The sequence below is a fragment of the Notamacropus eugenii genome, chromosome 1 (assembly GCF_028372415.1).
Source record: "Notamacropus eugenii isolate mMacEug1 chromosome 1, mMacEug1.pri_v2, whole genome shotgun sequence".
In the NCBI taxonomy this organism is placed as follows: Eukaryota; Metazoa; Chordata; class Mammalia; order Diprotodontia; family Macropodidae; genus Notamacropus; species Notamacropus eugenii.
Window position 1 is genome coordinate 122,811,662 of NC_092872.1, and position 12,570 is coordinate 122,824,231.

At 35.3% G+C, this 12,570-nt stretch overlaps 1 protein-coding gene across 1 annotated transcript in view; it reads right to left on the minus strand.

The window, feature by feature from the left end:
* RIGI (RNA sensor RIG-I) overlaps positions 1-12,570 on the minus strand; it is an 80,388-nt gene that overhangs the window by 53,869 nt on the left and 13,949 nt on the right. Inside the window, exons 2-6 of the mRNA XM_072612731.1 lie at positions 10,292-10,426; positions 8,584-8,765; positions 5,611-5,758; positions 4,063-4,194; positions 789-896 (exon numbers count right to left, since the gene is read on the minus strand). Coding sequence (XP_072468832.1) covers positions 789-896; positions 4,063-4,194; positions 5,611-5,758; positions 8,584-8,765; positions 10,292-10,426 — 705 coding nt within the window. The remainder of the gene's footprint in view (positions 1-788; positions 897-4,062; positions 4,195-5,610; positions 5,759-8,583; positions 8,766-10,291; positions 10,427-12,570) is intronic.

Consider the following 12,570-nt stretch of genomic DNA (forward strand, 5'->3'; position numbering starts at 1 on the left):
CAAATTTCTTCAGGTTTTTCTGAAGCCTGCCTCTTCATCATTTCTTATAGCACAATAGTATTCTATTACATTCATATACTACAACTTGTTCAGACTTTCTCCAATTGATGGGTATCCTGAAAGGGGTCACTTTTAAAAAAGTCTTTTCTTCATCTGTAAATCCCATCAACAGTCATACTCTGCTACCTTCCCCTAAATCTGCTAGGCTGATGGAAGCTACTATTGCTGTCATTCCTGTCAATCTTCCTTGCTGCCTCCTTGTCCTCCCCCTACTAAATTTATACTATTATACTTCAACATATGTGAGTGACTCTAGGTTCCTGAAGTCTAGACTAGTCTTGAGTACAAGCTCTGTCATATTGTGCCAAGCTGGAAAGGCTCCCAAGCATCGGTCTACATTTGTCCTTCAGTGACTAGCTTAGGTTATCTGAGAAGTTCAGCATTGAAAAGGTCAGTGACCAGGATATGTTTCTTTTTGGGCTACAGAATCTCATAAAGATCATCTACTTAGGAATGGAGGGGTTGCAATCTGTATTGCTAGAATACCCACACGTATCTTCAGGTGTCCAGAACAATCTTCTACAACAGTCTTTCACTTCAAACTAATACAACCTTAAACTGAATTAACAAACTTTAAATTGCATTAACGACAAAATACTTTGGGATAAGAATAATTGGGACCATATATGTTTTTTGGCAGTTCTTTCAAAAAAGCATGAAGAGGGAAGATGGGCAGGTCTCAATCTTTTCCCTCATATGGGGAGGAGAAAGAATGGAGGTGGACTTACCAGTGGGAGCACATATTATTGTATTTTTTCCTTCTAAAGCAGGGCTGGCAAGCTCTAGCTGGTAACTCCTTGGCTTCAGCGGGCTATACAGTGGCTTCTCAGGAATTTCTGTAAGACAGGGACACAGAGTGATTAAACATTTATCATTCTAAGGAGCAGTTCCATGTTTCATAACATCTCTTTTCCAATGTAAAGGAACTAAAGACCTACTGACATAAGGTCTTCCTACCAAGGACTCCAAGCACTTCCCATACATTGCTTTCATCATGAACTTTGTAGTCATTGCTAACCACAGTTACTTCAGCTCTCAATTAATGAGGATCAATCTACCAACATTTATTAAGTACTATGGTAGGTACAGAGGTAAAAAATGAAACTGTTCTTACCCTCAAGGGGCTTCCATTGTCAGAGAAATATACATACATGCACAAGTATATTATGTAAGTGCACAGAACAGATTCAAAATAATTTTGGAGAGGAGAAGTAGGGAGAAGTTTGAAAAGGCCTCATGTAGGAGGTAAGTATCCTTGAAGGAAACTAGGCATTCTATGAGACAGAGGTGATAAAGGAATACCATTCCAGGAAGCCTGTGCAAAGATATATGATTAGGAAATGGAAAGTGCTTTATCAGGAAGGCAGCTTTAGAGATATTATAAAATGTTTAAAAGGAAGTTTTATATATATATATATATATATATATATATATATATATACATATACATATACATATACATATACATATACATATACATATAATTAGAAAGAAAAGGTATTTTGAAGACAGTTTGTATAAGGCTTTAAATACCAAATGGTAGATTTTGTATTTGAATCCACAAGTAATAAGGAGGCATTAGAGTTTGTTGAGTAAGGGAGTGACATGGTCAGATGTCAGGAAAGATAGTGGAGACAGACTAGAGGCAGGGAGATCAATCAAGTCAGTGGCAAGCAGGGGAAAAAAGCAAAAGTCAAATAGATTTGTTCTTAAGGAACAGGGCCTTGCAGAGATGGCATGTGCCAATAAGAGCAAAACCTTTTAAGATCAAGCTTAAAGAGGTAGCTTCCCTGATCTAGATGATGGATAACAAACACATAATGGCTATTTAGTGAAATGGGATTTCACTGGTAAAGGGAGTTTCCAGGTGTGCGTGGCACCTTCTCTGCAACTTTTAGTTTTAGAGAGTTGCCCTAAGCGTTTCTTAAACTGTGGGTCTCAAGTAGAAAAAGTTTAAGAAGCCCTGGCCTAGAATACTGTCAGAGACAGAACTTGAATCTAAGTCTTCCTAAGTTTAAGGCAAAGTCTCTATCTATTATATCATGCTGGATAGGTCAGCATAGGTTAAGAATTTAAAATATCCATGCGTTATTAATGACAAGTTAGGGAGTTGTTCATAAATGTAAATCAAGTTAATTCATTTTAAAATGTGTTCCTCTTTATCAACTAAGGAATTTACTCACTAAAATGTGAAAATGTTGTATTTCTGAGACTATCTTATAGATAGGTTTGAGACAAGAAATAAATACGATAAACTTTTTATCACTAATTTCCTCAAGATTCTCTTGGCCCTTATAGACTGAAAAGTAACTTACTCTGAAAGTTAACTCAAAATCAAATGTTTATTAAAATACAACTAAACCTCAGTTTCTATATTCCAAAGAAAACAACATTTGAGTATGTCTCCCAAACTTGCAGACGTGTAGTAGGTCCCATCAAGTCATCCCTATCTCTACTCACAATTCCCTTTCTTCTTCCACTGCTATAAAGTATAAGCATAAGCTTAACTATTTACGTACCCTAATGACTTGTCAGTAACAATAATTATTCTCATAAGACTGCTGAGTTTTCATGAAAGAGTCAAAACATATCAATAGGGCATTTACTCAGCCTCTGAAAGTAAGGTTTCTTCGAAAGAGTATGTGCTTGTCATCTTTGGAGTCACTAGAGGTTTCTAAACTAAATATATTTTATTGAAAGGTCTCTCTTTTTCCTTTTCTCCACATTCTTTTCCCTGAACATCTTATTCACTGTCATAGCCTCATTGACTATTAATCTATAAAATTTAAAATCTATTAAAATTTTTATTAAAGTTCTATCAATCAACCATGACATTTTGCCCAAATCCCCGTACGTAGAGTTCCTAGTATATCTAAATTTTGACGAGACATTTAAGACAGCATTTAATAATATTCTTAAGAAAAAAAAAGAGAAAATGTCAACTAGATCACGGTAGGGTTTTTGACTCTTACCCCAGACACTTACTTAGCTTTGTGACACAGAGTAAACCACTTAACATCTCTGGGCCTCAGTTTCCTTTTCTGTGAAATGAGGGGTTTGGATCTGACCTCAAAGATTCCTATGACTAGACTCAAAGAATTGTGATTACTGTTAGCATGAAGGTTTTTCTTTTGTTGCAATATCCTTGGTGTCCAGTCTCCTCGATATGTTTATTCATTTCATGGATGAAAGAACAGATGGCATACTTACCAAATTTACAGATGACAAAGTGAGGAAGAATAGTTAACATGTTGTATGACAGAAAGAGAAGTCAAAAATGTCTCAACAGAATAGAACAATGGGTTGAATCTTATAAGATGCCTAATGGGCAAAAATATAAAGTACTACCATGGGTTCCAAAAAGTCAACTGCAGAAGAACAAGATAGGAGAGATATGACCAAACTAATAGTTTATGTGATAGGGACCTACTTTTTTTTTAATAGACTGAAAGTCCAATGAATCAAAAGCAACCACCGTCCTCCAAAAAAGTTCCCAAGCCTAACACAATCTTAAGTGGAATTAACAAATTTGAGTTGCATTAACTGTTAATTTAAATGAATTAACACTGTAATAGCAGTCTCCACCCAAAACTAAAATGATTTTAAGTTGCATTAATTAGTCAATTAATTAATAAGTGGTCTAAAAAAAGGGAAATAATAATCCCATTATACACTGCTCTCATTAGACCACATATGAAGTACTGTGTTTTGTTCTGAGAGTCACATTTTAGAAAGGTAATTGACAAGCTGAAATACAACTAGGGGAATAAGGGAGTTTTAAAAAATAGCATGCTATACAAGAACTGGTTGAAACAAGAATGTTTAATCTGGAGAAGAGAATCTTAGGGCAAATAAGTTAGCTATCTTAAATATCTAAAGAGCTGTCCTATAGAAGAGGGATTAGAGTTGGGTTCCTGTTGGCTATGTTAAAGAAATTTACAATCATTATTAGATTTTTAGAGCACAGTGTTATTGATTAGAAGAATAAACAACTTTGCATACCAGAAAATGAACATGGATTCTCACTGAGATTTTGCTGTTCTGATTCTTCTTTGTAACATATCTGCACTGCAGACATTCCACTCTCTTCACTCTGGGAGTTTTCCATCTCAACATCTTTTGTTCCATTTGTATCTAAACAAGGCCAATGAGCATTTTAGAATCTTAATACAACGGATTTCATCATTTTAGGGAATTTAAGATGACTGAGGGGAGTTTTTTAGAGATATTTAGAGTGGATAATGCAGGTTTGTGCAGAAAATTGATGACCACAGGATCCTGGGGAAGAGTAATATGAAAGATCCACTCATCCAGTTCATACCACAGAGGCAAATTGATAAATGGGTAGGTGAATAGATGAAGTATTCTCAACTTTTATAACATGGTAATGCTTTGAAATATTTAGATATTGCACACCTACTCCTCCTTTACATATTCAGCTTAAATCAGAATCATTTAATATTTGGAATCCCAGAACGTAACTCATACTAATGTGACTCGACAAGCCTTTATAATATCTATTTCTAAATAACACCAGCACCAAGAAAGCATATGCATATGAAAATGATGTCTAGACTTACAGTCAAAAATGTCCAAGAAAATTCAGACTAGGATTTCTGACAATCACCACCACCACTATCATGCCATCACCAGAAAATTGGCTACCCAGTGATGAATTTTTTTAGCCACAGTGTCTACTATGACACATATTTCCATATGTAATCTACATTGCTGGGGAATGATAAAAATCATGGATCTTTTGAGAATACAATAATAACAGCACATTTATAAAGTAATTATAGTACCACATTATGAAAAATTCATAGTAAACAGTTTTTAAATATATTATCCCATTTGATACTCATGATAAACCTAGAATATGCACAGGGGAAATATTATTCCTCATTTTACAAGTGGGAAAACTGAGGAGCAAACAATTTAAGTAATTTGCCCAAGTAAGATGCAAAGTTAGGATTAGAAATATGGTACCTAAGACTACTAGTCAAGTAATCAAGTCTCTGAAACAATGGTCTGATATGGAATCATCTTCAAGGGAGATGTGTTCAGATTTTCTAAATCAGCTCAAAAGATCCCAGACAATCAGTGTAGTTAATCTGAGCCCCAGACTGGTAACAAAAAAGGTTCAAGTTTCCTCAAGTTCTTTAGACCTAGGACATATTCCTATCTTATACCAACACTAAAATTTTAAAAAGAAACAAAAGGATAAAAAAACCACCACCTCAGTCAGTTTTGAATGAATCAGAATGAGTTTTAACAAGTTAATCCTTTGAGACCTATTCAGTCTTTTATACTAAGACTAGTTAGCTCCTGTTCATCTCTAGGTTTTAACCAGAGACAGACTATTATATGGGTTGGAATCTACTAAATTTCCCAAAATATCATTTCACAGCCTTTCCTTAAGATAGCCATATCTGCTTGCCCTTGTATTTAGAAATGATCAAGCCAAAAAAAGGAGGGGGGGAAAGGTTTTGTTTTTTTTTCAGTATTCTCCCACTTCCCATTTCAACAATCTGCCTTGTGACACTCTACCTTCCTCCAGGATCCACAGCTTACTAAATTCATATTCTTCAGCTTCTAAAGCCAACTTCAGCACTTTGGGCCAGTTTTCTTTGTCTGATCGAAGAAGATATTCAACCAATTTATCTGCACCAGCAATATTCCCTAAGTTGTTTTGAACCTGGTAAATGGAATTTGTTGAAAAGTCTTTTTAAGTCAGGTATGAAAGAACACCAACTTGATAGTTGCTAATTTAATACATTCTGATTTGGTTTCATGATTTCCCAGGTGAAAAATGTTCTAAAAATCTATTATCTGATGGTGATAGGAGAAAACTAAGGGAGTATTCATGTAAGGATATGTGGAAACTTAATTGCAGGACCAAAAAATAGAATCTGGGTTTCTCAGCTTTCAATCCAATGTACCATTTCTCCCAATGACATTCTAAAGAAGAGTTTAGAGTGAAGTCCTGGCATATAGTGTCATGGGTTATTAAAATATTAAGTTCACATAATTTCAGAGCAGAAGAGGACCTCAGCAGTGTGGCATTATTGAAGGAGTGCTCAGATCTCCAGTAAGAGGACTTGGGTTCAAATCTTGGCTTTGCCCATTTCTACCTGTTTGAAGTTGAGCGAGTCTCTGAACATCATTTTTATCACTTGAAAAATGAAGAGGTTGTAAATGACTCTGAAAGAGCCTTCTACCTTGAAATATATGTCCCTATAATACCAACTAGATCTTATCTCACAGAAGCAACTGAGGCTGAAACGGGCTAAGTTATTAACTCAAGCTTAAACATCAATTAGCAAGTGACCTGAGACTAAAATCTAGGTCAGTTTTTAAATTTGTCTTTCCCTTTACATGATGTTACTTTTTAGTGACAGAACCCCCAAAATAATTTTCCTTATTATAGGACATTTTCATTTATGGAAAAAATGTTGTTTATAAAAGTTTGGCAGCAAATTATAAAAACAGAAATGATTCCCCAACCAAAAACGGAATCTAACATAGAATTCAATGAGAACGAATAAGACCAAAATATTTTGTAAATTTAAAAATATTATATAAATGGCAGTCATTATTAATTTATCCACTGGCAAATGTTATCTCATGATAACATTGGAGAAGTGTTCCTCTGATAAAGATTTTGGGTCCCTAAGGACTGATGAAGTCACATCTGGGAAGGCAATATAACTCTTTTAATAGTGGTGAATGAGAAAATCTTTGCTCCTGGTTAGTCCTGTGACTTTATTTATAGGGTATTGATTCTCTATAAGGATGAAATCCCTCTGCCAATGCAAAGCAGCAATTAACTGCTGCAACTTATAATCTTAAGAGAATTGCTTGAGGATCCTAAGAGGTTAAGTGACTTTTGCTCAAACATGTAGACAGTAGTATATCAGAGGCAAAATTTGACCCCTAGACTTCCTGACTTTAAGCTGTCTTCCCAACCACATGACATCACTTCTCACTTGTGTCTATCTTTTTTAAAAAAAGTTATTACTATTTTAGAAATGGTCTGATATCTACTTCTTATCCCCAACTCACCTACATTCTGATAAAATGGAATGAGAGTTGCAATTATTATTATTTATAAGTTTAGATAATTTATTGTTAAATAGTTTACATAATTCATTATTATTTTATATAATTATATACAAATCACTTGTCCATATGTAACAGTTTAGTTCAATTCAACAAATATTTATTAAGTTTCTATTGTATGCAAGGCCTTGTCTTAGTGGTGGTAGTAACAGTAGCGATAAGTTGTGGTAGTGTAATCATGGTGATGGTGGTGGTAGTAGAAGTAGTTTAATAACTGTATAAACAGTAGCACTAATTATAGTGCTATACAAAAACATCCATCTAAAATGCTATATTCATTTAGTGAATTTGCTTCTTCTCTTCCTATTTCCTGTCTAGTTTTAGTTATTTCACTGATAGGTAGAAGATATAAACAAAAGGGTTATGTGATGTGATCTGATCCAATTCAATCCAACAAGTATTTATTAAATGACTACTATGGGCCAAACACTATACTAAGTACTGGGGGTGCAAAGGCGAAATGAATAACAGCTTCTGCCCTCAAATAATTTATATATTACTGAGGGTATACAACAATATACAGCAGAGAGAGCCTGAAGTCAGGAAGGTACAAGTTCAAATCCAGCCTCAAATACTTACTATCCTATGTGATACCAGGCAAGTCACTTAACTAACCTCCACCTGCTCAATTTCCTCATCTGTAAACAGAAAAAAAAAATAATGACAACTACCTCACAGAGTTACTTCGAGGAAAAATATAGGATAATTTTGGTAAAGCACTTTGTAAACATTAATGCAGTATATAGAAGTTATTATTCTTGTCATTATTATTAATTTGATTAAAAAATTAGTGACAATAAGAGGAACTGAGAAGAACCACAGAGAAAGAATCAACAACACTTGCAGCTTATCTGACATGACAGGTCAGGGTGAGTGTGTCAAGGATGACTCCACGGTTGCAAACTTGAGTGCCTAGAAATATAGCAATCCCCTCCACAGAAACAGAGGCATGGAGAATTTGCAAGAAAAAATAAGGAGTTCTGTTTGGGACATGCATTTGAGATACCTACAGAACAGCTAGATGGTGATGTCCATTTAAGACTTTTGTTTTCTAAGTTGCTTCTGAAGTAGGCAAGGATACTAAAGGTTCTTGGATAAAATAAGATTTATTTTTTTAATTATTTTACTTGTTTTCAGTGTTCTACAATCACTTCCATATATCTTAGATTTTTTTCCCCTCTCTCCCTCTTCTTCCTCCCTCCCACTTCCTCCCCGAGACTACATGCAATCTTATATAGGTTCTACACATACTGAAGTGAGATTTAGAGAGTTTTAGATTCCCTGTGCTTTCCATAATCTTAAGAAATTAATTAGAAGACTAGTGCATTTCCCCTCTCAAACTTTTTTTTTAAAAATTATAAACTGGGTTTTGTTGTTTGTCTTAGCATTGAAGAGCTGTACCTGTCTGATCTCTTCACATTGCTGATTTATTAGGCACTCAGAAATTCTAGGAAGGATGATGTCTGCATGAATGCTATCTTTAAATTCTTTATGCAAAAATTTCAAAAGCAATTTGGGCTTCTCCAACTTCTCAATCTTTTGGAAATTCCAACTTTGGATAGCTTCAGCAAGCCCAGTATAACCTAGAAAAAAGACAAGAGAAAATAAGGCATCTAAGTTTTATGTGTTAAACTTCTATTTGAATCAAAACACTACCTGTAGATTCATACTTGGAGAATAACTTTAAATTTTTTTGTTGCTATCTTTTGTTTTTACAGCCCTTTCATTTCCAAATATTCCTCCATTCTCCTTGACCCTCCCCTAAAAGGGCTTTTCCTCACAACAAAAAAATGTATAAACACTTGGCAAAACTAACCAGCACAAGGATGTCTGGCAGTTTATGCAATATTCCACATTCCTAGTCCCCCGCTTCTGCAAAGAAAGAAGAGAGGTAGATTTCCCCTCTTCTTTTGCAGGGCTAAGTTTTAGAATGAGGTTTTTGGGTTTTGTTATTTGCTAGGAAAATTCTAACCCTTTAAAACATATATCATGAATTGGATTTTGGCTTCTAGAATTCTATCCTGCTGTTTCTCTACATCAGATCTTTTCCTTTTCAGTCTGTCTTCCACATAACTGTCAAAGTGATGTTACCAAGGCACAGTTTTGGTTGTCATTCCACTATTCAATAAACTCTAATGGTTCCCTGTTACGTTTAGGGTCATATATAAACGTCTGCATTTAAATTTCTTCACAAACTGGCTTAAAGGTTCCCCAAGCATCTCTAGTCTCTGTGCCTATGAACATGCTATCTCTGCCTCCTCTCTGCTCCCCACCCCTTGCCTAGGGTATAAACTCCCTCTTCATCTTTAGTTTGCTTCCAAGTTCAATTACAGTGCTACTTTGAGGTAGTTTGGGGGAAAGGGGAGGTGCAAGCAGCTGGGGTATAAGGAAAGGTCTCATGTAGAAAGTAGTATTTATGTACTTTTATATGCATATGTTGTCTCTAGTAATAAAGTATAAGTTCCCTGAGGGCAGGGACTATTTTTCTTTTTCTTTTGTAATTTCCATCCTTATATCAGTGCCTGGCACATAGAAGGTACTTATTGACTCATATCCCAGGACAATGTTCCAGACCCATACATCAACACAGATTTAGGAAGCATACTATGAGCTATGTGTTGTGCTAAATGAGATTCTAGTCATGTTCCCTGGCTCAGCAATACTATCCACTTTCTCCGCCCATTCCCCTTGGTATACCTTGTCAAGACAGTTGAGATTTTAGTCTGTGGCTACAGACAAGAGTTAGGGCAACTTGCTCATACGGGAATCAAAACCGGACCTCAAATCTTATGCTCTAATAATGAACATATTAAAATCAGTGTGATGTAGTGAAAAAAGCACTGAATTCCAGTCCAGTCCAGAATCTGTCATTTACTTTCTGTATTCTTTGGGCAGTTCCTATAATCTCTCTGACCTTCAGTTTCCTCATTTGCAAAATGGGAATAATATTTGCACAACTTCATTCAGCAGGCTGTTGTGTTTTAAGATTCACAAAATATTCTGTGCACAACATAAATGTGAGTTATCATAACAAATCAAAGCTAGAGATTTGTACCTTTAAGCTACTATCTATCAGTCACTAAATTATATTTCTCAGAAAGGAACTGACCTGCTCCATGAAGGGCATCCAGGAAGCCCCGGAACCAACCAGTCTCTTCAAATTTTAATAAATACTCCAGAAAAAGTGTAGCAGCTGCTGTCACTCCTTTATTTGTTTTCATTGCTTGGATGCTCTGTATATTTTCTAGCAATAGTAAGGAAAACAAAGGTGAATCACTCAATATTATACAAACAACAACTAAAAACCAACAAACCAGAAAATGAATTCCACCCTCACTTGAGAATTTCTGTGACTTGTGAAATACTCTCTCTCCAGTTATTTCCTTACTCCATCTCTCTACATTGCATACCACATATTTACATAAATATGAACCTAGCTAGACATAACAAAGATGCTGATATGATACGAAGTAATGTAGTGGAAGTCCTCTCTACAAACTCCTCATAAATATGAACAAAATATACATAGACAGGTATAAATTCATAGCATTAGAAGGAACTCAGGGGACTGAACATTTTGCAATGGAAAAAAAAAACCCACTATACTGGGAGTAAGGAGACATTGGGCAAGTCAAGCCATCACAGTAGGTTCTAACATTTTATGATCTATGATAATTTTTTAAAAATATCATATTGTGTTTTTACACAACCATTTCTATTCCCCACTCCACCAAAAGAAGCATCCCTTATGATAAAGAATAAGAAAGAAGCAATTCAGTAAAACTTCACTCACACATTAGTTAAGTCTGACATTATGCAATGTTCCAAACCTTGTACATCTACCTCTGCAAATAAGGGTGGGAGCTGCCTCCTGGATCCCTATAATAGCATCCTCCTTGCCTCCATATCCCCCCCTCCAAACTATCCTACATATCACTACCAGATTATATTTTTCCTGGGACATAGCTTTCAACACACTGCTCCCCTGCTCAAAAATTTATAATGGCTCCCTCTTGTTTACCACAGTCTCTTACTTTTGTGCTTGGTATTCAAGGCCTACCATAATCTTACCATAATCTTATCAACACGACTTGGCTAAAATTAAGTGGTTAGTAATTGTCAGAGCCAGGATTCCAAGCCAAAATCACCACTCAGAGCCCATGTTTCCTTATCTACAAAACATGGATAATAATACTTTGCATTGACTATCTTGAAAAGTTGATATAAAAAATGTTTTATCAACTATAAAACATTACATAAATGGGAACTACTGCTACTGGAGTGTGCATATTAACTGGGACCAAGTAATTAAATTTATTGACTTAATTAAACAAAATAAGAACCCATGTTTTTGCTACAGTTATTTTTTTATGTTTTGACATTGAGTTCATATGATTTTGATACATTCTTTAGTCATGAAACTACATTTTAATTATGTTAGATTTTAAGTGTGTCTTTGATGAACTGGTCCATTTTTCAAGTTAGCCCTCATTATAACCCACAAGTTTTCAGTGAGGCTTAAATATGATGAGTTTCCACGCAATGAGACATTTATCTCTACCTCTAAGACAAATTTTTTTCAATCTTTCATGACATGTGCTATGGTACAAGGTTGTGCCACAATATTCCATCTCAGCTTGGTATTTCTATAATTCTGGAGCAATTCTTCTTCTCAGTATGTCAATATATTTGAGGATACAGTTAGAGCAGGACAATCCCTGCTTGCACGGACTTCACATTCTAATGTGGGAAGACACAGATGTTCAGCTTCAATACAGATTGAAAGGCTCAGAGGTTCTTTAGGTGCAATGCAGATGGAAATGTATCTTCTTTTGCTATTTACATTGAAAAAATCTACATCCTTTCCTGATGTTGAACATTTGACAGTGTCAAAGACCTCACTGAAACAGTAACTGTGGCTGTGGAGGAATTGAGGGTCACAATACCTACAAAAAGAGTTCAGACAGATCTCTACTAGGGTTGCTTCACCAAATGATGGCTTAGTGGACTAGGCTGGAGGTAGGGCTAGTGAGCTGGCAGACAATGCTATTCTCAGGGCTCATGAGTATTGTTTTATAATTTTATGTTTTATGTTTTATGCCTTTGGGCATAGTTTCAAATTGCCCTCCAGAATGGTTGAATCAATTCATGACTCTACCAACAATGCTTTAAGTGTTCCAATTTTCCCATATCCCCTCCAACATTTGTCATTTTCCCTTTCTATCATATTAGTCAATCTGGTAGGTGTGAGGCGATACCTCAGAGTTGTTTTAATTTGCATTTCTCTAATCAATAGTGATTTAGAGCATTTTTTAAATATGATTAATGATAGCTTTGATTTCTTTTTCTGAAAACTGTTCATACCATTTGACCATTTATCAATTGGGG